Raw genomic sequence first — 27,909 nt, 5'->3', positions numbered from 1 at the left:
GCTAAGCAGGCAGAGATTAGTGATCTTAGAATACAGCTGGATACACTGAAGGAAATGCTTGTCAATGAAAGAAGAAAAAGACAAATACTATCAACAAAACCTTGAAGAGCATCAGTTAGAGCTGGAACAATTTTGCAGGTGAGATGCACATCATCTTGAGTGCCATCACATGGCACATGCAGGACAACCTTGTGATTAAACCCAGTCAACATAGGTGGATGAAAGGCAGATCCTGCTTGACTAACCTGAACTCCTTCTAGGATACAACACTGTACTAGGTGGATGAGGGAAAGGCTGTGGATGTTGTTTTCTTGAACTTCAGCAAAGCATTTGATACCATTTCCCATGCATTCCCCTGGAGAAAATGGTTGCTCATGGCTTGGGTGGATGTACTGTTGGCTGGGTAAAAAACTGTGGATGGCCAGGTTGAAATAGTCATTGTGCATGGACATTAATCAAGGTGATGGCTGGTCGCGAGAGGTGTTGCCCAGGGGTCAGTACTGTGGGCAATTTTGTTTAATATTTTTATCGGTGATCTTAATTTATCAATGATGATCCATCCCTGGAGGCTTTCAAGGCTAGGTTGGATGGGGCCTAGGCCAACCTGATCTAGTGGGTGGCAATCCTGCCTGTGGCAGGGGTTTTGGAGTTAGATGATCTTTAAGGTCCCTTCCAACCCAAGCTGTTCTATGATGATTCTGTGGTCCTTGATGAAAGGATCAAGTGCATCCTCAGTGAGTTTGCAGACAACACCAAGTTGTACAGAAGTGCTGATCTGCTTGAGGGTAGAAAGGCTCTGCAGAGGGATCTGGACAGGCTAGATTGATCGGCTACATCCAGTTGCATGGTATTCAACAAGGCTAAGTGCCAGGTGCTGTACTTGGCATAACAACCCAAGGCAAAGAAATAGGCTCAGGGAAGAGTGGCAGAAAAGCTCCCTGGCAGAAAAGGACCTGGTGGTACTTGTCAACAGCCAGCTGAAAATGAGCCAGCAGTGTGCCCAGGTGGTCAAGAAGGTCAATGGCATCCTGGCTTGCATCAGAAATAGTGTGGCTAGCAGGACCAGGGAAGTGACTGTTCCTTCCTATTCAGCGCTGGTGAGACTGCATCTAAAGTACAGTGTTCGGTTCTGGTCCCGTCACTACAAGAAAGATACTGAGTTGATAGAATGCGTCCAGAGAAGAGCAATGAAGCTGGTGAAGGGACTTAGAAACAAGACATATGAGGAGCAGCTGAGGGAACTGGGGTTTAGTCTGCAGAAAAGGAGGCTGAGGGGAGACTTCATCACCCTCTGTAACTGAAAGGAGGGTGTCAGTCTCTTTTCTCAGGTTGCCAGTGATAGGATGCAAGGAAATGGCCTCAAGTTGTACCAGAGGAGGTTTAAACTGGAAATCAGGAAGAATTTCATCAAGGGAAGGACGGTTAGGCAATGGAATGGGCTGCCCGTGGAAAAGGAGTTCCAATCCATGGAGGTACTTGAGACATATGGGTGTGGACATGGTTTAGTTGTGGACCTGGTAGTGTTAGGTTGTTGGTTGGGCTTGATGATCTTAAGGGTCTCTTCCAACCTAAAAGATTCTATGTGATATCCTTAGAATGGTATGCAGGAAAAGGGAAATTTAGTTCCTCTAAGACAAAACTTGCATTGGGTTAATGCAGTAACATTGTTCATACAGTAGAGAGCACTCTGACTATGGAGATAAGGTTGCCTATTCTGACAGAGGGATGCTTAGAGCATGAACAGAGTGAAGGCTAACAGAAGTGACCCTGGCTATTTTTACACCTCCTATACCTTGAGTTCTACCAGTGACTTATTCAATTTATAGCAATGGGTTAGAGACAGTGTAGCATTAAGTGAAAATTAGCATGCTTTCCCTATGGAAAGTGTGCTTTCCCTAGGACAGCATGTCCCTACATAAGGGATATGTGTTGGGGAGCTGGCATGATTATAGGGGAGACATTGCGGAGAGCAGAAAAGGATTTGTCAGAAGAGAACACTTTTTCCTTGGGGATTGGTTTTGTAATTCATTATTATGATACCAGAATTTAATTTGTAACAATCATATAGTTCACATGTGATGTTTGATTTCTTGGGTAACTTCTTGTTCTTATGCTCATAGCAGTAAGCAAAATACTTGACCAAATTAAGACAAGAAAAAAACTTGCTGGACACTAGCTAGATCAGATACTGACAGGTCTGTAGATGTGTTGCTAAGGAGCTGGGATAGCAATAGGTATACTGTTAAATTAGACCTTTAATCAGAACCAAAGATATAGCTTTCTTTGTGAGCAGTGAAACATCTCATATTCCAGAAAGGGAAGGAAGTGATTGATACTGAACAAGACTTTCAAAGATGAATTATATTGTGAATGTATGTATGGATAAGGCTTCAAATGTTTGCAAGTGAAGTTAGAAATGTTCTACCATGCACAGTGATATAACTGTTGGGAACAGCAGACTTAAACAGAACTTGTCCTAACACAGCCTCCTCTGCCTGTCCTGCATGGTATGGTGCTGACCTTTTCTGTACGACAGGAACTTCTGTGTTTTCGTTGTAGCCATAGTCTAAAATATCCTACCAGTAGCTGTCTGGAGAAGTCATTATGATTAGAGTCTAGAAACTAGAAAGACAGAAATATGACTTTTTTTTTTTTCTTTTTCCTTTGCTTGCTTACTTACAATATATAAAGATTTATATATTGTACAACATATGTAATAAACTTTTAAAAAAGCTTATAATTAGTCCAAGCTATTTTGTATCTAACCTTCTGATGAATCCCTATTTATCAATAAATAAAGAGGGTACAAGCATGTATCTTTAACATAATGTGAGGCCAAATAGCTTCTAACAAAAAGAGATCACGTTATATTTACAAGGTGGTGCTGCTTGCCAGAATATAGCCTTATTCACAAGTGTTCTTGAGAGTCACACTGAATGACCAATTCAAGAAGGTCCAAGGCTGATGCAATGGCTAATGTACTTTATAAGGTGTTCTGAAGTATCACCAAACAAATAGCAATAGGATTGAATAAGTATTATCATTTGACTTTGGTAACGTGGCAACATATGCTGGTCACAAAACTGTTCAAAGAAAAGGGGGTGGGAGAAGGCAGGGAGAGTGGAGAGTAACTTGAAGCGTGGAAAAATGATCCACTTGAACTCATTCTCAGGGAGCTTCACCAGTGAATATTCTTTATGATGGGTTAAAGGGGAGGTTATCTGAGGGTGTAAAGAGCCTGTGTCAGAAGAGGACATCTAATTTTTAAAGAGTACTGTTCAAAACTTAATGCAATCTGGTAGCTGAGAACTGTTGAAACAATACTAATTTTTATTAGTTATTTTTTAAATAAATTTATAAATTTATAAATTTTATTTATTTATTTATTAGGGGAACATACTGAAATTATTTACTGAAACATACGATATACTTTGCGTTGTGTGACCTTTTTAATTGACAGTGGACATCTTGGAAAATCAGTAAAAACTTGTATTTTAAAAAGGATATCAAATAGTATGCACATAGTGGGTCATGTTGCTTTAAAAGGTTTATTCACTTAGGTGCAAGATAATTTTTTTTAAAGCGATCACTAATTATGAATAGTGGAAAGGGGGGAAATCTATCTGGCTGTTTCTTTAGGAAATTCTTGCATCTTATATCTCTAGTTGTGTTATTGTTCAAAAGGTTTTCTATATGTATGCCTCATTAGCTCACCAGAGATGCTCTTTAATATAAATTTATTTTTGTTTGTAGTTCTGATGACAGTCACATAGGTCATCAGTGTGAGGAGTACATAAGCCTGAAGCATCACATGGAGAGAAAAATCCAAGAAGTAAAAGAAGAGCTTGCTTGTCAGAAACAGGTATAGGAATGTAGAGAAACAGTGTTGTGTTGCTGTGAAGCCACATAGCAATCAATCATTTATGTATTACGATAATATTATGTTTTAATACTGCTATAGTTGTATAAGTGTGTATTTTGTTTTGGTTTTGCCTTTTCTGTTTAAATTTGTGAGAGGTATAATAACAAGTTAAAAATAAATATATATGCACTACTTGTTTAGTAGCTGTTGCTTTACTTGTCTGGCAGCTGCCTCTTGTAACGAACTGTTGGGAATGTGTTCAGTAATCTGAGATTGTGTAAGATTTTTTTATGTAGGCAGCACACTGCTAAATTTGTTAACCTTGACACTGCAGAAAAGGTCAGCCTCAAAGCTAGAAGCAGTAATATACTATATATATTATATTTTTATATAATAAAAAAACTAGAAGATGGGTAACATACGTTGTTTGTTATACATCCAATTACAAGGCGCTTTTTTCCCATTCTGCCTCTTATATTGATGTAATTTCATAATAAAAGTCTTACTAACTGTCAGTGGAATGTGACCTTCAACTGTGAAACCTTGAGGAGATTGCAGTTTTCCCACCTGTCTATATTTTAAAAAACAACGAAACCTTCTTTCCTTATTTTTGAATGAACAGGATGTTAAAATGATATTTTAAATTATTCACATAGCAATGTGGTCAGTCATTATAACTGAGATGTTTAGTTTTTGGCCTCTCATCCAAACAAATGTAGAATATAATTGGAAGTGAACTTGGGAAATGAGACTGCTTTTCTCTTGACATTTAAGAAGAAAAAGAAGCAGTGCTAGGCCAAAAATCATAGAATGACTTGGTTTGGAAGGGACCTTAAAGATCATCTGGTTCCAACTCCCCTGCTGTAGGCAGGGATGCCACCCATTACATCAGGTTGCCCAGGGCCTCATCCAACCTGGTCTTGAACACCTTTAGGGATGAGGTACCCACAGCTTTTCTGGGCAACCTGTTCCAGTGCATCACCACCCTCTGAGTGAAGAATTTCCTTCTAATATCTAATTTAAATCAACCCTCTGTTATTTAAATACTGTTTCTGCCTGTCCTATCCTATCCCCTTGTGTAAAGGGGGGACACCTTTATTTTATGAAGTATAAATGTTCCTGAAAAATAAAATACAGTATCAACATGTTTATTGCTTAGAGAGAGTTACACAGTGGACTAACTAATTCTCAATGACCAGTGGCCAAGTAAAACCATGGGTACAGAGGAAACACCTGTACTGTTCATGAAGTTTATAATGCAGACATTTACTCTGGTGTTTTATTTTCCCATTTTCTGAAAACGATTAATAGGTGTAACATAGGAACACTTCTGAGAAACGAAAAATCATTGTCCATTTTGCAGTAAGAAGATGAGATAATGAAGCCAAATTATTTTTCTGTGGAGGCATTTTTTGACAGAGCCAAAAGGTATATGCCTTGAGTCCCTGTCGTGTAATTTAAAGAAAAATTCATTTTCCTTTTTTTTTTAATCTCTATTCTCATTGTAATTTAGATACTAATGTATTCTGCTTCCCCTTCTTTCCCTCTCTCCTAGGCTGAAGCTTATCTACAGAAGACAGGCTACAGGCTGCATGAAATGGAAACTCTTCTTTCCGCTATGACTGTTGAGAAAGAACAGACAGTACAAGCATCATTGTTGAACTATGGTATTTTCTCTGAAGGAGAGAAACAGGTTAGACAACACTTCATCTCTTGGCTTAGATAAATACATTCTGAGATGAAAATCTTATGGGTCTTGTTTCCACTGAATTTCTTGTAAAGAGTTCCTCTAAGGCACCTGTTTAATTCAAAATATAGGCATGTGGCCTGGAATATACATATGGTTAGGTGTCATGGGCTTTATTATGGCCGATCTGTAACCTACTGGGAAAAGGAACAGTCTGTATGTAGAAAGATGGTTGGTCCAAAAGAAGACAGTGTACAGTACCATTGTGGCACATCCAAATGGGAAGAATTGTTTTCTGGAATGTACCTGAGACTCTTAGTTGCAATTTGGGGTCAATCTGGAAGTTGTGAAGTTATATTTTGAAGCCTTGCCTGTAAAAATCTTAATTTGCCAGCTGTTTAAAATAATGTCCTTTATTTTAGTCTCAGAAACAAGTTTTCCTTTCATTCCTACTTAAATGCATATGTTAAAAAACAAAACAAAAAAACACCACCATTCAAAATTGGAAACATGCTGGTTTGAAGCCATGCTGGAGGGTTGTGCATTAGAATTGAAAATGGTCTATTTTAAAAGAGTGAAAGTAATAACTGTGCTGCAGTGCATCCTACTGGGCAGTTACAGATACTCAGCAGTAGATTAGTAAGTGTGTGTTATCTGATCTTGCTGAAAAAAGAAAACAAAGTAATGTTAAGCACGCCCAGTGTTTTCTATGGTAAGTAATATATTCAAGAAGTTAAATGAAAACATTTTTTTATAATAAAATAGACGAAGGTAGACTGCAGCACACACGTTTTATGGAGCAAGTTGTTTTTCCAGTTTCATCTGAAATTGTACTGATTTGTAAAGTGTTCATTCAAATACAAAGAGAATAGAGATTGGTAAGGGGACATTATTTTACTATTGACTTTGTTTTTTTTTATTGACTTTGTGAAAATGAAAACTTTGTTTTCATTTTCACGCTTTTCTTCATGTTCTTGTATTCTCTCTCTGTGTTACATTTTTGGCCTGTAGGACAAGCAGTACCCATCTCAGCAAAACTATTTTTATCTCTGATTTATGTGAAGGGTCATTGTTTAAAAAAAAAAAAACAATAAAAAAAATTGTAGTATTCTGAACTAGGACCTTATCTCTTTTTTTTTTTTTTTTTTTTTCTGTACAAAATGAATTATAAACAAACAGAAAATAAAAAGATTAAAAGTTAAAAACTGGTTAACAACTGCATCAGTGATTCTTCCTAAAGAAGTAATAGTGTCTGGGCTAGCATCTTCTTCAGACTACTGAGACAAGAAAGATTAATATTTAAATACAGTGTAGTACAATATTATCAGTGTGTAGTTCTTTTCTTCAGATTGGTCTGAGACCCCCTGAAAGTTCTAGAAATATAGCACTAGTCATTCTTGGGCTTTAATTTAGCAACAGATGTGAAACACACCAGCCTGGAAAGTTTTGCTTGTAGTTGCTTGAGTTTGAGTATGTCTTAGATCACACATGCCTAACTAGAGCATGCTAATACCATACAAGTGCATTGATAAGGAAAGATCACTTACAGTAACTCTGGATGAAAATGTGGTCTTCCGTTTAGACCCTTTTCCACTAGCAAATACCTGGAACAGTTGTATTCCTGTTTCAGACCATAATGGTTCATATGTGTGTTGCAGATTGAGATGCAGTTCTGGTCCCCAGAATTCAGAATACACATTTGATGTACTGGTACCTACTGCTGCCTTTCTCTTGAAGTCTTTTCAGTCTCCCTTTCCTTAATCCTCACCTAAACAACCTTGGAGAGATTGTAAAAGCAGAACAGACAGAGATTATTCTCATATTCTGGATACCCCGTACTCCTAGGGCAGAAAGAGCCACAGGAGAGGGGCTGTGAGGCAGCCGGCATCCTTGCAACAGGGAAATTTAATTGGAAGTCCATTAGCATCCCAGCTTTTAGATGACTCTCGTAGAAGAGTAAGGGGACTGAGGAAAGTGGGCAATGGTGGAGTAGACTGAAAAGGAGTAGTATTAGAAACCAATGCAAGGCATAAATGTTGAATTTCAAATAATTTGTTGGCCTGTGTCCAGAGTATGCACAGCACCTTGATTTGCCTTTCCCTCTGGAGAGGCAGGACTGCTGCTTTGCAATAATTAAATATTAGGGTTGAATACAAAGAAACATTTTGGGGGCTCAGTAACATAAATTAGCAGCATTCAATACAAATATTACGAACACATTAGACTCTTTTTCTTTTAAAAAAATATCTGATCTGGATGGTTTGCAATTAAGATTAATTTAGTGACTATAATAGTGTATATTCTATAATTCTAGGGTTTTATCATACTCCTGTGCCAAAAAGTATCTATTTCTTAAATAGATGGTGACAAATGTCTCCACCAGCTAGGGAGGATTTTACAAAGTGGAATTTAAATTCTTCACTGTTTGAATGAAGTCACAATTATAATACACTGCTGTCACTCTAATGTAACTTCTTCAAAAATGTTTGCAGCCACGCTTTGAAAAATGGTAGAAGTAATTAATGTCAGCACTCAAATATGTAATCTTTCATTGGTCCTACCAGAACTGTCTTGAAGGTTGTGCTGGAATTTTGAATGACCAGGAAGTATGTTTTACAATGTGTCTATTTTGGTTGCTCATGTTGTGTTTTTTTTTTTTTTCCTATACAATTTATAAAAAATAATTATTTTTTTTTCTGTACATGTATTCTTCCTAAATATATGCTGTTGCTGACTGTCAGAAATTGGATTCTGGATCAAGCAATATTTGATGCAACAGGAAAACAGTTCTCAAAGGTTATGATCTAGAACATTTCACATTGTTGTCCCAATTGGGCCATCACTTTATTCACACACAACTAGCTTTCCATATACTTCCCTTTTTCCAGCTTAGCAAAGTATGTCCAGCCTCTTTATGTTCTTGTGAACAGATGATCTCTAATGACACTTCTGAGAATTTCACACATCAGAAAGGAGTTTGGTATTGGGCCAGTAAGTTCTTTCAAGAGATGGTGTACCCATGCATTAAAGAGAGACAGCACACTTCAAAGAACAGTGATAAGGTAGAGCCACCTCTGTGGCCATCTTCTTCCCTTTCTGTGCCTCCTCCCCCATGTCAGGTTCTCATTGCAGCATTTCTGTTAGCACTTTTTTTTTCCCCAGGCAAATCCTCAGAATGACCGCATCTTTTTTCTATGGTTCTTTTCCCATAGTCTGTTCTTGGATTGAAAGTATGAATATCTGTGTGTGTGTGGTGGTATGGTATGATCTGTGTTGCTCATGAATGAAGGATTGTTATTGTGTTGTGCTTTTATTTTACAGACACTTCAATATGATGATAAAAGTTATCTTAGAAAAGATATTCCAATCTTGGAAATACAGAAGCTGAAAGAGCAGAATGCCAGCCTTCGGGCTGCTGTTGCACAAATGAGGAAAGAAATGGAGAGTCTTGATGAACAGATACAGTCCTCTCTTCCTCTGACAAAACAAACTATCACTGGCCTAACTACAGAAATCTCGTCACTCAATCCTGGTAATTTGGTGGAAAAGGCTGAGGGTGTTGTTACACAGATGTATAACTGTCCTGCATGCTTTTTTTTTTTTTTCTTCCCTTAGGTGACACTCTTAGCTTAAAGAAACTAAAACTTTTAAAATGTATCAAAATTAAAAATACATAGTACTTTGAAATGCATCCCTTTTACCAAATATTGTCACAAATCAGTGGGTGGCTAACAGATTTTTAGTCTCTCTCAGAAACATTTTAGTGTATCACTGATTAAAAACTTCTATCTTTTTTCTTTTTTGCATTAATCTTTTCGGAAAAAAGCTGATAACAGAAAATAAATAAATGCGTGAACTACAGAAGGCTTGTCTACTACATTTAGACATTTTGTAGTAAATTTATGAAAATTTTTGAAGTTTGATTTTGGTTGGCACTAGTACAGGCCTGTTTGGAAACAAACTGGAATTTTTCTTCATAAACATTCTTGTGACTTAGAACTTTAGAGAGAATAGAGAAGGAATCAACTATAGCTTAGTAATGGAATAACAAGCTTTGATTTGTTTTCATTTTAAAAAATGAATAGATGAGAACTTTTTCAAGGACTTGTGTGGAGTAGCTAGCTCTGTTTTTTAGCACCTTTTACCAGTTATGTAAGTGTAGGTAGATAGCTGTTTTATGCATCTTTCTATGCCTCGTTTATGTAAACATTTAAGTTCTGATTGCTTTAAGCTATTCCAGACCCACTATGAATTGTTTTATGTATTTCAGAAAACTAAGGTAACACTGGTGAAAATCATTGTGTTGTACCAAGCTGTCATTAAGTTTCTCTGTTTTAATTTTGCAGTAAGGTGGGATTTGTCATATCAGTTTGCAGAATTAAACTCTCACTCACAATGTGAAATAATGAGTTAATGAAGTCTGCATTTTCATTAAATTTAAGCATATATTCTTCTTGATAGCCTTGCTAATAATGAGACATTAACCTTGTTAATAATTAAACATTAATAACCAATTAAAGCAAAAAATATTTTTTTAATAAAGAATAGTTCTTTCATACAAGCGGTTGAAGTTAGTCCATTGTTTTTTGAAGATACAGTCAAAGATGCAGAAGATTTGTGCCTGCTAGAATTTATCAGTGTCCAAGAGAACCAGTCATTTTTGTCCGCTGATACATATTTTCAGAATTTAATTATCCATTTTTTCTTTGGCTGAAATTCTTTATTCAACTAAAATAATCCTCCTTATATCTGTTTAAAAATATATAGAGATTATGTTTGATCTCTAAAAGAGTTTATAATGTTAAATACAAGATTTTTAAGACAGTGGGAGAGTAACTTAGAAGGGCATTTCTGGTTTCCAGAAAGTCCTCTGTTCTTTTCCCTGCCTTGTCCACATAATTCAAAATGTTCACACTCCCATTTTTACTGTAAGTAAAAGAAACATTTTTCAAAATTGATTTAAATTTATTGGTGATTTTTTTTTTCAACTGTGATAGAAAGAATCTGCTATGTCTTAACTATTCTTGTTATACTGAGTATTGCCAGTTTCCCAACAATTAAATAATGCAGTATTGGAAGAAATAAAAACTTCTGTCTGTGTGCTACTTACCAACAAACTGAACTTTGTAATATGTCATCGATAGATACTTCTGTATTTTGTAGATTACTGATAATTACATAGTGTGAGACTGTACTACTTTCTATATTTCCTCAACTCTGTTTACAGTGCATCTACTGAAGTAGTATAAATGTATAGGAATGAGAAAAAGTTCTGCAGCTATTGCTGTGAAAGCCCAAACTATATAAGTATGTATACATTCATATTATACTCCTCTTTTTTTTTTCTTTTTTTTTTTTAAAGGTTCATTTTGCACAGACCAAGTTTCAGTTAGAACCACGTTGAACAACATCAATGTCAGCTCAAATAACTTGGGTTGTATAATAAGCCCAAACACAGAAAAGGTACAAAGAGATTTAAACTACCTAAATATGTATGTGTAATTAATAATTAGCATATTATTTTATATACTCTTATTTAGTCGCTAATGAGCTAGCAGTGACTTTTTTTCAGACAAACTTACGCTCCTTCTTTCTAGGGAATAAGTTTTGACTAGTTATTTCCTGGCACAAGTCATTTCTGATCTTTCAAGCTCTTTTTGATCTTTTTCCTCCCCCACTTTCAAATTCTTAAGCTGTTGTGTATCACCTGAATTTTCTGTTTTAAATTTGTTAGCCTTTTTTTAATATCTAAAATTTTTCAGTATGCTTTGAGTTGGATCAAAATGATAACATAGATACTGTGTCAATAGTGGACTGTAACCAGCAGGTACTGTGAAGCTTTGGTTTGCATTTGCTTTTTGTTTTATGAAAATATGAATTTGAGCTCCTGCCTTGTCTTTATTCTTTTTCTTCACTTTTTTTTTTTTTAGCCTCTTCTCATTGTACACTTTGTTCTTCAGAAAAAGGAACTGGGGATATTGTATGAGACGTATGCGTTTTCCTTTAGAGAAACTGACGTGCAAGACGTGCATTTTCACAGAATAGGCTCGACAACGTGAACTGCCACTGAAGCGCTGCGGGGTACTCCCTGAGGTGGGCTGGCTGCCTGCTGGCTTTCCTCGGAGAGCCTCGTACCTGCCGGGCTCGCTTCCGCCAGTCCGTCGCTAGGGGGCGGTGCTGACTGGGCAGCGAGGCTGCCTCGGGGGCCTTTTGCATAGCCCGTGGGCCGCCGGCGGGTTAAGGACCTGCTCGATCTGGCTGGGAGAAACCACTGAGCGCCTTCATCAGTTAGAGCGCACACCACAAAAGATGAAAAAGCTCATTGGCTCTGGAAGCGTTTTTATTCAGTTCTAGGGTTTACAAATGTTAATTCTCATTATGTTGTTTTAAAGGGTAGAAGCAATGTCGGCATTAATGTACAGCAGAGGCAACTCTCAGTAAAAATAATAATGGGATTGAGAGCTGAAACAATAACACAGAATACCAAGTAAGGACTAAGTCACTATACGTTCTCCCCTTACTGCCTCCCAGAGATTTCATGGTATAGCAAAAGAATTTTAAAGTAAGACAGGTTAAAATACAATTTCAAAATATTTTTTTCTAATTCTTAAGTCATCTGTAAAATCTACCGATATCTGTTTTATGATTTAATTTTACTGCTAAGATTCACCACTAACCTTCTAAGTTCAAGAAAATGGAAATAACAACTAAGTAATGAAGAATGATGAGAGATAATTACATTAAAAGCTAATAGGTTTAGGAGCTGAACCAATAACAATGTTTAAATAAAATCTCAGAACCTTTTGAACCATGTGTAAAAATGCGCATAACCTACCATCCACAACGATGTTTAATATTTTTAAATACTGCATCATTTTGCTGAATATAAAAGTAGTTTTGTTTGTTCCTACTGTGAAATTACATTTAGGAAGTTGTGTGCCAGTATAGACAGATCTTTTTTCCTTTTTTGCTACTTCCAGAATTAGTTGAAAACTGAATTTTATACCAACTATTCTCTTCTTTTGCAGAAAATATTTTACAAGCTACTGTCCGAGATGCATTCTTATTTTCTTTGAGTTCCTTTAAGTAGGGATGAAACCTTAATAAAAATAAATAAATAAATAATAAAAAAAAAAGTGAGTGTGGCTTTGCCTTGGAAACACTAAGATAGTTACTGAACATTCTCTGTGCCAGAGATTAAACCTTTACTTCATGGTGCTAAACTGTATTTGAATTCTCAGGGCTGGATATGAGAATAAGAATATTTTGTAGACAGTGATCTGCCTTCAGTATGAAATAGTGAATTACTCTTGCTTCATGTGTATAAACAAGTAGTAGGACACGGACCTGAAAAGATTTCTGAATTTCAGTCCTAACTCTACATCTTACAAGCTGTCGTTGTGTGTAATGCTGTTGAATGTTTTTATGAAAAGTTCATGAAAAATGAATTTTAAGGAAATAGTATTCTTCTCATTGACATGCATTGCACTTTCACCTCTTGGTACAATGGAGGTGGTACATAGCATGACAGTTGGTAGTACTGTAAGTGGGCATTGCCTTTACCTCTCTTTATGTTAAGCCTCAGTGTTTTAATTTCACTGTGTTCGTATGAGGGCAGAATGTAATAATTTTCAGCTGCTTATGTTGGTAGCTTTGATATAAATTACTTTCTGTACACCAATGTGATATGCCTTCCTTCTTCCGCTGTGATGTCTTACATCATGTTTTTACAGATTCTACCCCCTGCGTTTATTTCTCCACCCTTCTGCCTGTCCTGGTTTTAGCTGAGATTGAATTAGTTTTCTTTGTAGATGCTTGTATAGTGCTATATTTTTAGTTTGGTGATGAAAAATAGTGTTGATAGCCGACTGATGTTTTAGTTGTTGCTGAGCAGTGCTTACACTGAGTCAAGGTCTTTTGTGTTTCCCTTGCTGCCCTGCCAGTGAGGAGGCTGGGGGCACACAAGAAGTTTGGAGGAGACACTGCCAGGACAGCCGACCCAAACTGACCAAAGGGTTATACCATACCTTATGATGTCACGCTCAGTAATACAACCTGGGGAAGAGGAGGAGGAAGGGAGAATGTTTAGAGTGATGGCATTTTTCTTCTTAACTGTTATGTGTGATGAGCCTGTGATCCTGGAAACAGTTGAACATCTGCATCCAGTGGGAAGCAGTGAACTAATTCCTTATTTTCCTTTGCGTGTGTGCAAAAGTAAAATATCTTAAACCATGAGTTCTTAAGTTTGTACCTTTCTGGTTCTTTCTGAAGTCCTACTGAGGGGGAGTGGGTGAGAGACTGTGTGTTGCTGAGCTGCCTACCAGGTTTAAACCACAGCGCTTACCCACAGTGTTTGTGGACTTATATGCTTTCTGTTTATGTTCTCAAGGGCCTCCTCTTTTATCCTCCTTTTTTCAGATACATGAATCTGAAGAAATAAGAGAATGTTTGGGAGTTGCGTGACATACTAAGCCAATGTGGTGGTTTTGTTTGTTTGTTTTTGTCAGTATGGATAACACATTTCAGTGTGTACTCTTTGAATCACTGTGTTCAGGGTGATCATAGTTGAAAGCTGATTGGAACAGCACCATTACAGTGCACTGCACAGTTACAGTGTACTACCCTTCTATTTTATTTATATACAGAAGAGAAACTAGTAGATGAGCAAGATTTTTGCAAAACTATTTTAACATGGGTGATGTTTAGATACTTGTGGTAATGTATAGTTTTAAAAAAGTCTTTAGGGAGACGATTTCTTTGGTGAATGATGAGTATTTAAATTAATATATGAAACATGTCCCCCTGGAAGAGGGGCTGAAAGAAGCCAGGCTCTTGAAAAACGTGGATGTGATTCTGTTCTATTCTATGATTCTAGCTTAATGATTCTATGATTCTATGGTCTTTTGGGTAAATACTTCATATATGTAAGACTCAGTTAGGGTTGCAGAGACAAAACCAATTATAGAATCTACTTTTTATTCTTCAGCTTTTTTCTCTGAACAGTGTTTTAAGTCATATCCACCCCACATGTGCATATGCATGCAATGATCACATAAGAAAGGGTTTGTGGTAGCTTGCTACTTGCAGTAAAATGTTTTTTCCATGTTTTATTTTGATATTATCTGCTCTCTTGTTTACAGTTATGTGGTGTGTATCCTGTATGTATTACTTTACACTTACAGGTAACAATATGGAGCATACTTGTTGGAACTTCCTAGGCTGTGATACTGATTTATTCCATTGTTTAAATTTGTCCAGTATTGCTTACAAAATCTTGAAAATGAACCCTCAAAAACAGGCTGCGGACTTCAACTTTGCTCTTTCTCTTCAACTAGCTTCTAATGTGTGTTTGTATGAATCTCTGAACATGCAGACCACATTTTCAAGATATTTTAATAAGTTCTATCTGTTGTTTTGTTGTTGTTGTTTTGTCTGTTGTTGTTGTCGTTGTTTTTGTCTGTTTGTTTGTTTTGTTTTGTTTCCAGGGGTCAAAACACAAATCTCTTGAAGAAAAGATGGTAGATTTTTGCCCTATCTCAGATAATTGTTGTCCCGATGTTAGTCTGCAGTATGGTTTCAGCTGCCCTCTACAAGGAGTGCAAAATAAACAGAACGAAGCAGCAAGAAAAATACCAATTCTGAGCCAAGAGAAGCAGCAGCTGACTGAAATGGGAAACAGACACAGAGCAGATATTGGAATGGTATTAAAGGAAGGTAAATGTATTCTAGAAAAGAGTGCTAGCTTACACATTTAGAATAAAAGCTGTGAATCAGTTGATTCTTTGAACTGGAGAGAGCTAAATTTTAATATGAAAACAAAGTGCTGCACCTGGCTAATCCTTGAGCTGGATAGTTTATGTGAGACTGAAGTGCTGACTGTTCCAACTTAAGTTATCCTGTGATAGAGTTCCTAACAAAAAACAGTGATAGTTTGTAGTCAGAAACTTTTTGCTAATGGACATCTTCGATGAAGGATTCCCTGGTGCTTAGATGTCAGTGTGGGAACTGGAAGTTGAACTAATACTTTTAAGAACAGAAGAGAGGTGGTTTATCTCTTAAGATGACAAAAAATATTTATGAAAGTAGAAAGGAAAGCTTACTATAGGATAACGTGGAATCAAGAGTATATAAAATGTAAGAAAACTTCACTGTGGACACTTAAATACCATGCAATAATTGCTCTGTCAATGAAGCAAACGTTAAATAAATAAAAAAAAACACTAGGCATGTTTTCGCATAGTATTGAATCCATCTCCAATGAAGGCCTCTGTTCAGTGATTCATTTATACTGGCTATAAACAGTTGTTGAAAATGTAATATTGATGGTAAAATAACTGAGAATACCTCCTTGGTATCTTCTCTCCTTTATAGGACTTTGGCATCCCATTAGCTCTAAGCGCTGCACAGTTTGTGTTGCCTCTGGTAGTCTTTCTCCAAGAGAGCTTCTCAAAAGAACACAGTGTCAGCTTTCAGCTCTAAAGCATCTACAACACAGGCTTGCAACACAGGTAATCACACACCTCTAGTGATAATGAACAGTTAAGCCAATTCTAGTTCCACAAATCTAACTTTCCTTAAAACTCTGCATTTAAATGCCTTTTACCAACTTCATCTCAAGTCCTCCTTTGGTACCTGGAAAGATTTATACTTGAAGGGTTACATTTGACACTTCAAAATTAACTTAAAGCCATGGTTTAAAGTCATGGTTTAAAGTCATAAATTCATTAACTTAAAGTCATGGTTTTCATTCAAAAAAATTCAAAAACACTTGTGTTACTGCAGCATAAATGCAATCCTGAACTACAAGCGTGAGTTTGCTAAATCTTAGTCTTAAATGAGTGAGATAAGGGTATTTGAAGGATTTGCAATATGTTCAAAGATAAACTTGAAAATAATTAATCAGTGAGCATAATTCCAAGTATTCAGTGGTGTGGGATTTTGAAGAACCCTTGTCCAAATTATTGCAACAACACATTTTCTGTATATGAAGGCAGAATGTGTAATTAACCTGTCTGTAATCTTTTGTAACTTAAATAGAGCTTTTTATACTTAAATTGCAGCTTTCATGAGAGAGACAAGTGGATAAATTCTGGCTCCCCCAGTGGTTAGTGGCAGATCTCCCAATGACTTCACTAGAATCAGGATTTCACTATGTACTTTACTTAATTGATCAGCAGATTTGTTCCTGTGAGGATTGAGTCAGAGCAGCTGATTGTCGTTGTAGTTTTGAGGGCAGCAAACAATGTTCTTTCAGAAAAGGTGAGGTTGTTGCTCTGAGGCATAAAACTCAGTAGAATTATTAACCAAGTTCAACTGGGGAAATACTTCCTCTGGGAACCTCTCTCGGGGGCTTGTTCCAGTGTTTGATTGCAATGAGTAAAGAAATTTCAGATTTGGTGGTAGGGTTTGTGTTTTGTTTTTTTCTCCCTTATGCTTAAGTAGAGTGTCCTGTATTTCATTATCTGCCTATTGCCTCTTGTTTGTCCACTGTATACTGCTCAGAAGAGTCTGGCTCAATTGTCTTTGCCTCCTCCCACTTACCACATCAGGTGCATATAGATGTTAATAAGATCCTTTCTGACATATCTCTCCTGGAGGCTAAACAAGGCCAGCCTCCCCAGCTTCTGCTTTTATGTCAGATACTCCAGTCTGTTAAATATCTTTTTAGCTGGTTTTGCTCCAGTGTGGCTGTGTCTTTCTTCTAGTAGGGAGCCCAGAACTGTAAACAATACTCAAAATGTGGTTGCACCAGTGTCTGATAGAGAAATAGTCACCTCTCTTGACCTGCTGGCAGTGCTTCTGATGCAGCCCAAGATGCTGTTGGCTGAAGACCTCAAGGATGTATTGCTGCCTTACATTCAACCTGTAGTCTACCAGGATTCCTCTTTCTTTTCTAGTGAGCTGCTTTCTAGCAGCTTTTTTTTTTTTTTTTTTTTTTTTTTGGGAGGGGGGGAGTGGAAAGTATGTCTTTAGGAGTTTTTTCTTCTGTATTTTAAAACATTCAACACATTTTTCATTGTTTTTTCTTCCCTGTTCACTTCAACTCTTTATTTTTTCTTTCAAAATTCATCTTAGAGCTTAGCTGACTTTTGAACTGAGATCAGTCATTGCCCATCCATTGCAGTCTTCCTTTGCTTTATTTTTAATGAGGTATATACTAATGCTTGCTATTTTTCTTACCTCTCATGTTTTCCTTGTTCTTTTAAAAGTCATTAAAGATTCTTCTTGCTTTTGTAAAAATAAATTAATGTTGAAAATCCAATTTGTCCATGGCTCTTGGTGGGTCAGCATTTGACTGTATGTTTCCAGGTGATGTGTTAAACTCCAGCAGTAGCTGTCCTACCTCTTCCATTCAAGGATGGCTTGGAGCTCATGATTGAAGTGGCTATCATTAAGCATCTTTCCACCTCTGGAACATTTTGGGATAATCTCCATTACTGCTGAAATTTGTCCAAACTAGAAAGAAGGATGTCCTTTCTTACATTGAAGCGTTTCATCCTCAGTAGTCTCATTCCAGGCTGCTCTTCACACAGAAAATACCTGATGATGCTCCTGCTCCTGAACTGAGGCTGAGCTTCCAAGCACTGCTATTCTATTTGCTTGTTTGTTTTTTCATAATCCCTTGCCCTAGCCATGCTATGTTTGTTCCTGTGTTCAGTGTTATCATCCTCACCAAAACCAGACAGAATTTATTACTGTAGGCTACCTGAAGAAATTTCAGTATCAGTTACTTTATACGATGGGTTGATCCCATTTCTTTAGTTTTAAATAGATAGCAAAAGACTTATTTTCACCTCCTTTCACAGGGCTGAAGCAGTTCACTTTTTGTCAGATTTAACTTGAATTGAAACATGCAGAAAGTTGGTGAAGCTTAATGGGATAATTAATTTTTGTTTGTTGTTTGTTTTGTTTTACATCTTGACAAATCACCTTTCCATAGCTGTGGTGGTTTTTCGTGGTGGTGGTTGGTTGAAGTAATTCTTTGGGGGCATTTCCTCTGTAATGTAATCATGGGGAAAGATGTAAGTGAAGAATAGCCCTAGCAACATAAACTTGAGTAGCAAGCAGGATGATAGTTACAGTGATAAGAAATTAACATTTTGAACAGAATTAGCAAGAAGTTTGTATTAGGAGGTTAGTTTGGCCGTGTTGTTCCAAAGGGAATGCAATTTTATTTAATCTTTATAAAAGATTATTTTAAATCTATTAGTGTAACAGCAAACTGAGCTATAAATGTATTGTTTTTAGAGGCCATGAGTTATTTGTGTTAATGTAACATTTCATACTAGGAGCTGCAGTATGCAAAGCAACATCATCTCTCAAGGATCTCTTCCATAATTTCCTGCCCTAACTTAAAGGGAGAAAAAGCTCCAAGCAGCTGTGGGGAAGAAACAGAATTACCATCTGCTCAGGTACAGTGCAATTTTATCATTAATCTAATTTGTCTTCCGTTGGATTTTTCAATCAGAGTTCCTCAACAGTCATTTCCTGAAACATGCATATATTTGCTAAGAGAGCTTTATTCTACTTCAGGCTTATTTAACTACTGTCTCACAATCACTTTTAAGATGTTCATCTTATACAAACTTTCAGAGTTATAATTAATAATTTTCTTCTTTAGTCTTGCCTCTTTGGTGCCAAAGTCTTCTGTCTTTCTAAGACCAAGATGCACCAAAGAGATTTAAATAATTTTCAGATGTATCTGGTGTGAAAATATATATATCTTTATAAGATATATTCAAACTTGCACAGGTTAATCTAGATTTCTGTACTGGAAGTTGTGGGCCAGAACAACAAAAGGCACATACATCCTCAAAGATGGTTCAAAGTCAGCCGCTCAAGGAAAGTCCTAGTCAAGCCCAGCAGACCTGGATTTCTTCATCTAGAGCACATAGATCTTGCCAAGGTATTTGGCAAACTTTAGAAATGAGATCAAGCCCTTCTATTCTCAGTTCTCAAAACAACACTAAACAAGGTAAGCAAGCTGTGCAAAGTAATTTGACTAATCTAGAAGAAAACTAGTAGTGGATTCTGCCACATTGCACTAATTATTTTTACATAAGTGCTACTGGTGTTACAGTCCTGTGTTCAGAATTTAATGGTCTAATGAGTTACTTTAAGGTACTTTTCTCTTGTCACCTGAATTGTCCAACAATTAAGGCAAATGCCAGTACAGCTCACTGGTGTTAATGACATTGTTATAAACACTTCCCATACTTCTCTGCTTTTATTAAATACTAGTTGAAAATGCAAATACTGCTCTGTCTTGACATAGTCTGAACTTTATTTGGGACACACATGAAAGCATCTGTCTGAGAATTGCACTGTTCACTTGTTGCTAAGTGACTGTTAGATCAAATTGTAATTTGACAAATCCTTACTTAATAATTATTTTTGTGAAAGCTTAATAGCCATAATACTACTTAGCGTGCTAAGACCTAATGGCTAAAAATGTAGGATCAAGAATGTAGCGTGGTATATGCTGTGGGCACACAGTGAACTAGTGATTGTTATTTGCTAGTATTTTATAGTCGACTGCAACAAGTTAGAACACAAAAACAAACAACAGAAAACACACACACAAATCCTTACATGTGAGACAGAATCCTGACCTTACATGTCAGACCTACTAGGATTTGGATGAGAGGAGAAAGTAAAACCTAGGCAATACACTGAAAGACTGAACATTAATCAGTGTTACACTGTGGCCAAAACTGTGCGTTCTTGGAAATTTTAGCAGCAGTGCCATTTCTAAGGTATGGGCAGCAAAGTATAGCCTCTTCACATGCAAATTATAAAGGAACATTATAAAGGGTAGTCATTATGTTGAGCACGGTATTGCAGATGAATGTTATGTGTGTCTCCATAACTGTTAACCTGTTCATGAAGTAATCCTTTCTTGGAAAAACTTTGGAAAACTGTTTTAACCTTTGCCATGGATGGGACTAAACATAATGGCCTTAAATTATAATACTGGAGAAAATTTAAGGATTCACTGAACCACCTTTAGTGTCAGAAAAGAATGAAAAGTAAGTAATACCTAAAAGGGCTTTCCAAGTGAAAAATGGATTATTAACATAGTACCTTTCTGTTGTGACAGGGACAAACTAATGTGCATTGACAGACCTGTAGGACTAGAGTGGATGTAGTGCTGAGAGTCATTTGTGTGCTGGTTTTGTGGGGCTGGGACTGAAATAGGAAGATTATTTCAGGTCAGGCTTATATTGACAGGATAAGGATGTCTTTGAAACATTATTGATAGTGCCATGCAGTTTCATGCTGCTGTGTGCGTGATGCAACACAATTGGCAGCCTTGCAAGGACATCAGTTTCTTAACGTCTAGAAATTTCCAGCCACCATTGCAAAACTTACTGTAGATTTTGGGGGATCTAGAGAATAACAAAAGGAAACGATGACACTCCCAACACAAAACAAGTGAAACATCAATAAGGGGTAACATTTTGCATGAGAACAACCTGAATTTGATGTCTGCATACTGATTTACCCTAAGAATGCTTGATAGCAGATCGTTACATGCAGACCCTGAAACACTGCATTGCAAGAACAGGACTTAAACAACATAAGATTTTTTTTAAGCTTTCTCCTCTAGGAAATCATCCAAATAGTATTCTTAGCTCTACTAGAGAGAATTGTACATTTTAGAAAACAAGATTATGAAAACAATCTTTCTTTTTTGGAAGCATGTCACCCTGTCTTCAGAACCAAATATATAAAATTTTCAAGGAGTTCTGCTTCTTCTTTTAACAGAGGCTTACATTATTCATGCTGATCTTTATAGTTTAAAGCCTCTCACTTGAATTTAGTATATCCATCAAACACATTGTTACGGTGAATAGAACCATCATTGAGATGGAGCAACTTCATAGTTGCCTTTCAGATACAAGTGATGCACACACAGGCTTGAAAGCTCAGGAGTAGATGAGTTGGAACAAAGACAAGCAAGTTAGTTTGCTTATTTAAACATCTATTTTGCAAGTTCAGTGCTGTACAGATCTGTCATACCAATAGCTATGTTTTATGGGCATTTCTGGTGAAGCAGCAATGGTTATAGTGTGAGAATTATTTTCTGATCTTCTGATCTTTCTGATCCTGTTGAACAGCTTCGTACAGTTATTTTTCATATATAAAACAGCCTTTTGGGACTTAAAATGGCTGGCATGTCAGATAAGCCCTGTAATTTGCTATATTTCCAGTATATGACTGGATATATTTAGCAGTGTGAATGACATATATGTTAATGCTGAGTTACTAAATGGACTGTTACATACTTTGTTCATTTCACAATCAAAATGAGCCTGTGGAAACTTTGAAGCAAGTCAGAAAGCTAAGAAATATTTTGATTTTTCTCTCTCTTTACTCTATCTGCTATTTTGTAGTTTGTACTGTAGGAATAACATGAATTAAATATTTCTGTTTGTGTTAATTCTGCAGGCAAGTAGAAATAAGGGTTTTAGAAAGGAGTACAGGCTCCTAGTTCAGGTGATCCTGCAACAGGAGTTGATGGGTACAATCTGATTAAAAACATCAGTGTTGTGTACATACTGTACTAGTAAGGAGTACACTTCATTTCTTTCCTTCTCTTATGTTATGTCCCTGAGAACAGGTGGGAAACATTGGTCTTCCATGACTTATGTATCTTGAATGCTGATGACAGTCCATCCTCAAAGGAAAGTTGCTTGTCAGAAAAGCTGTGTGCTTGCCTCTCAAAATCATGACACATACAGTAGTGTGATAAGGGTTAGGGATAGCTCCTGTACAAGCTGCAAGCTTTCTCTATTCACCTGTGGGCTATAGGGTCTTTTTTAATTTTCAAATATTTGTTAGGTAGGAGGAGAGAAACTTTGTAAAACATCTTAAAAACTGGATTTTTTTTCTTCAAGTTTAGTTTAATACCAATTTTACTTGCTATTATGGACAGTTAGTAGTTAATCTGGAAACAAAGGCAAACATTACTTATTATTCAGCTTAAGGTCCCATTTAGGGTGAAGTCAGTACTGTGGGAGGTGCTCTGTGTTACCATGTGAAATGTTCCTGATCATCTAGGTTTCCTTGGGTCAGCAGAGGCTGGGGTCAGTGCAGAAGGAGTATGAGCATAAGGCAAGTTATGCCTGCACTTAGATTGCCCCCACTTACTTTACGTGCTTTTGGAGCAAATGAAATTTTTGTATTTTCCATGTCAGAGTAGAGCTCCAGTTCTGGTGGATGGTCCCACTGTACATTTTGAGAAACTCCACGTCCACAGCTATCCATAACTGTGGTCCTGGGATGTTTAGTTGAGTTTACATTGTATCCTAACAAAACAAACAAAAAAAAAATTAAGATGTTTTGAAGCAAAGTAAATTTTCTGGTTTGCTACTTGAACTTGGATACAGGAGTTTCTTTTGCTATAATTCTTATTGTTGCTGTTACTTGCAAAACGTTGTGATCTGAAATTCTACACTTTATGGATCAAAAGTTATCTTAAGTGTTTCCACACTAGACAGAATTTCAACAGCTTTGACATCACTGACAGTTCTAAGAGCAATCCATGTGGGTAAAAAGCTGGCCAGAGAAAGAATCTGGTAAAATATTAACAAACAGAAAGAGAGCTCTGGCTCTGGCTTCAGTTTACCCCTTAATCAGGGAAAGACTCATGATTTCTTTTCTATGTTACATAAAACTTCTCATCTTTGAAGTGCTTCACAAATATTAACTAATCCCCTAGCTACACTTTCTTCACTTAAATGTTCTTCTGAATAGGAACTTGTTTGAGTTGGTGTTCCTTCTGAGGCACTGTTAGCCAAAAGCAAATATCTAGTGAAAAGTTTTTGAACGAAATTTTCCATTTGGGGAAATTTCTATTTGCTCAAGCAACATGTCTGCCTGTATCTTTCTAGTTCTAGAAAAAAGAAATCAATATGAATATTAATCTCTCACTGTAGTTAACATAAATCAAATAGAAGATACGTTAAGCATTTACACAGACTAAATTTTAAGCTCACTTTCAAAAGCAATTTAGGCTGTTAACTATGTTCTCACTAGTTCTTGTTGACAAGGTCACTTCTGAAAATGAGTTATAGGCTTATAAGTTAGGTATGCCTTTTCATTGTTTGTTTGTTTGTTTGTGGAAACCAAGATATTACATTTAAATGTCACCCCACTGCACATATTCATGCTGATTTTATTCAGGGTCCTTTGGACATGAACAGTCCCAAGCAGAACCAGTAATATATGGCGGTCCTTATTCAGAGTTTGCTAAGGATATTTTACTTCACATAGCATTTTGAATTCTGGGGTATTGGTTCTTTTACTTTTTGTAGATATAACCTTGCCAATTTGCAGTTTAGTTTGTTTAAATTTCTGTATTAATGCGGATTTTTTCCAGCCCAAGGCTTTTCAATAGCCATCCATATAAAAAGCTTTTGTTCTATGTTGTTGTTCCAAATACCTAAGTAGCTTTTACTAGTTGCAACATGTCTAATGTCAAGAGACAAGCATAGAGAAAACTTCAGAGAAAGGAGCGCATGTGATGGATACATTGGTGCTCGGTTGCTTTGCCTTTGGATCTATAGGATTAGGGCCTCCCACTTTGTCTGAAAGTCATGCCCTTGGTTGAATTCAAAGGGCCCTTCAAAACTGACAAAATCTTTCATAAGCAGACCATCGGTAAGCAGTGTTGACTATGTGATATTTATGGATCTGCTCATTGCTGTTATTTAGACCACAAAAGACAATGAGTCTCATTTTGCTGTGGCTCCTGTTCAATTAAAATAATCTTTGAAGCTGTGTCTGTGACTTTTCAAACACTGCCTCCTGCACTGTGATAAAGCATTGATGTTTTCATGAAATTCTGCTCCTTATCTGACACGTGCTAGACGTCTAACGTAATGCACTATAATGATTCGAGTCCTTTTTTCCAGAGGCAAATATACCCAAACGGTTTCCAAGCTTCAATTCTCTCTGTCTCCTACATGTGTAGGTAGCCACTAGATGGCAAGCTGTACAACATTTCATATTGATGGCACAAGAGCACACTGTGCTTTTGCCACCTGTAATAACAAATGGCACCAAGCCAACCCAGCATAGATATTGCACACTCATAAATGAACAACTGGTTCAGTCTAAGCCTGAACACAAGAATGATTTCGAAGTGTCATGTTTTGACATTTGCCACGGTGTCATGTTTTGCATAGAGCTATAAACCCTCCATAGATAAGTATTCTTGAATCATGGAATGAATTATTTCCTTCCATGTAGAATTTGGTTTGCACTTTCTTCTATGGTCTGTTGACTATGAGAATTTACCTTCTCCTGCGAATAACCTATCTTTGTCAATTTTTGTACCTCTCATTCTTGCTCTGTGATTGGATAGTACTTAGGACTGAAGCCTGGCAAGCTTGAAAAAATTCAACTACAGAATACTGTATTGTGTATTATCACAAGTACATTATGCCTACTTCTGCTGTCTGCTTTAGCTCTGTTTAGAAAATCTGAAGTTAAAATCTCAGTGCACTGAAAAATAAGGATTAAGTGGCTGGAGCCTAGCACCTGTAAGCATTGCTTATAGCTTACAATGACTACTGTGACTGACCAATTCCACTTATCTTACCTAATGAAACCTGTGATAAGGCTGCATTTGATTTAGTTGGAGATAGTGGTTTTCAGACAATTATGAGAGACTGGAGAACAGACTTCCATTGGTATTAAGACCAATCTTCCTGTTTCCCAACCAAAGAAAGTACTTTTTGAGTTAGCCCACTCTACTACACAGAAATATTTTAGACAAAGAAAACAAGGATTTCCCCAGCGAATGCCTTCCTGTGTGAAAAAGATTGAGAGAATTAAAAAAAAAAAGGGTGGGGGCAAGCAAACCCACATGATAGTGGTAGTAATGCAGCTTTGTCAAGCCCACAGAACTGCTGTTGAGCCTTTTAGATCATGCTTCTCCTAACACAGCTCTCATCTCCTGGTGGTTTCTTGAAAGAGATCAAACTATTGCAGCCAACTACTTTAACACCATTTCACAATATGGGAATAGGTAAGTCTAACTTTGTATTGTGTTATTCAGTGTGCAGGTACTGTGTGTTCTCTCACAGTGGAGAGAAGAATAAGCTTGTAAAATGTGATGTTTAAAAACAGCTGAACAGATAGGTAGTGCTTGAATTGAACGGTTTCATGGATCTTCCAACTGTCTTCCTTTCTTCTCTGTCAAGTAGTCTGATGCTTATGGAAACTAAACAGGTACAGATAAGCAAGGATTGAGCAGGAGATGCTGAGATATACCACCCATATGGCAGGCCTTAATAGACAGTTCTGTGTCCCCTATGTTAGCTACTATAAAAATGGCTTCCTAGCCTGATGTAAGATTTTGACAATGTGCCACTGTGGCAGCTGTGGGTTTAAAGGAAAGATGTAAACCAGTTCTTTTCAGTTCTCCAGTCTTTGATTAAATGTAAACATAAGCACAACGTTTTATTTATTTATTATCTATTTATTTATTTATTTGAGCATTGGAATTTGAAGTTACATGTTCAAGTGAGCAATCGGAAGAATCACAGCAAAATATCAAAGCCAAGGATAAACTTGAAATGCCAGCTGCAGATATGACAGTCAGAGGCACCAAGCTGGAAGCTCAGCAGAAGTTAAAATCCAGGATTTTATCTTGTACTTATCCCATAAAACAAAAAATCTCTTCTAACATGTCAAAAATCCGCAACTATAATATTAAAGACTGATTTCTCTGTTGGCAGCAAGTTTCAGTCCATGCTTGCTATTAATTTACATTAAAAGAATATAAATTAGATCTAAATATTACTTTGATGTTCATTTTTATATGTCAAATTGGGATGTTTGAGGCCAGAAAAGAAATACTGTTCCCAGTTTCTTGAGAAAGGGTTAATCTGTGTACATGGTGAGATTATAGTCTTCAGTGTTAATACGCATTTATTTTAATTATATATGTTAAATATCGCTTGCATCATGGATTTAGAAATGCCCAGTTAATACATATGTAAATCTTTGTGCCGCTAGGCAGGGCTTGCAGGTCTTTAGCAAATATTTTGTTGAGAAACTGTAGATGCGATTTAAACTTAGAAGTGGGATGTGTCAACCCACTTGTTTTCTTATAATTAACAATGCAACCGTTAATCCCGTGCAGCTATCTTTCAACTTGAAAGAAAGGGTTTTGAAAAGATCATACATTAATCTATATTGTTTGTCATCTTCTGCAGTTCTTTCCACTTGTTCAGGGAGCATGAGAGAGTATAAAATTGAACTTCTATCATCACACTACTAATAATATTTTTGTTAAACTACCTGAAGTGTAAAGCAATGAAAATCTCTTAGAATCTTGCAGAAGTATTGTAAGAAATAAGTCTTACAACAGGTGAAACTAAAAGAAAACTTGAGTGGGTTGTGATGTAATGAGGGATATCTATGTAGTAATGAACATTCCAGGACGTTTAGAAAACAAAACACAACAACAACAACAAAAATTCATTTTGTACTCAAAGAGTGGCCACGTACTGGAACAGATTGGCCAGAGAGGAGGTTATCGAGTCTCCATCCATGGAGATACTCAAAACCAAACTGGATGTGGTCCTGGGCAATCTGTTCCAGATGACCCTACTTGAGTAGGGGGACAGGAACTGGTCATCACAAGAGGTCCCTTCCATTCTCTGTGATTCTGTGAGTGGTGTTGTTGAAGTAAATAATACTTCTCAGTTGCTGGTAAAAAAAAAAAAAAAAAAAAAAAAAAGTGAAGTCTGAACAGGATTAATGAAGGAAGAGAGCTACTACCTGTAAGTGGCCCCCGCCCCCCCCCCCTCCCTTTTTTAATCTCTTCTGTAGTACTTTTTTAAGTGCTGCTTTCCTGGTACTGTTTGCAAACAGACTCTCTCTTTGGCATCTGACAATATGTTAGTAACCACTTTGAGAACATCTTGAGTAATTGTTTTTCTACTTCCTGTTGATAATATTTTGCTTTAGAACAAAGGTGCTATGATATTAAAGTTAAATGCTAAATCTGCAATTAAATTTCACTGGGATGTTACCAAGCCAATATGAGGCCTGAGAGACCTTGTGAGCTTTTTTTCTGAGCCATTTAATTGCTTGAAAATCCTGTCATTGGATTCAATATTTAACATTGTTTGTGAGCTGGAAAAACACGATGCATTCCCTTGAACCAGGCCCTGAATAAGCTCTTTTTGTAGCTCAAAGCAGTGATTTCTAACAAGTACAGGAATTTTGGCTCAGATCACACCACAGTTACAGCTCTCATTGGTTATTTCTAGAGCACAATGTGTAAATTTCAGTTTTTAATAGCTGCAGGTTATCCTGTGAATTATTACTTTATTTCCAA

General features: G+C 36.8%; 1 protein-coding gene across 1 annotated transcript; it reads left to right on the top strand.

Moving 5' to 3' along the window:
* Nucleotides 1-64: 64 nt before the first annotated feature.
* CCDC57 (coiled-coil domain containing 57) lies at nt 65-26,358 on the top strand (the record flags this gene model as incomplete). The annotated part of the gene is made up of 10 exons (XM_084492596.1): nt 65-138; nt 3,754-3,862; nt 5,418-5,555; nt 8,871-9,081; nt 10,912-11,012; nt 15,035-15,263; nt 15,921-16,057; nt 18,839-18,961; nt 19,302-19,524; nt 26,058-26,358. The coding sequence occupies 10 exons, from the start codon at nt 65-67 to the stop codon at nt 26,282-26,284; spliced, it is 1,572 nt and encodes a 523-aa protein (XP_084348722.1). The 3' UTR covers nt 26,285-26,358.
* Nucleotides 26,359-27,909: the final 1,551 nt, after the last annotated feature.

The sequence above is a fragment of the Aythya ferina genome (assembly GCF_964211825.1).
Source record: "Aythya ferina genome assembly, chromosome: 18".
Classification (NCBI taxonomy): Eukaryota; Metazoa; Chordata; class Aves; order Anseriformes; family Anatidae; genus Aythya; species Aythya ferina.
Note: the sequence above shows the minus strand (reverse complement) of the source record. Positions and strands in the feature narration are given on the sequence as shown.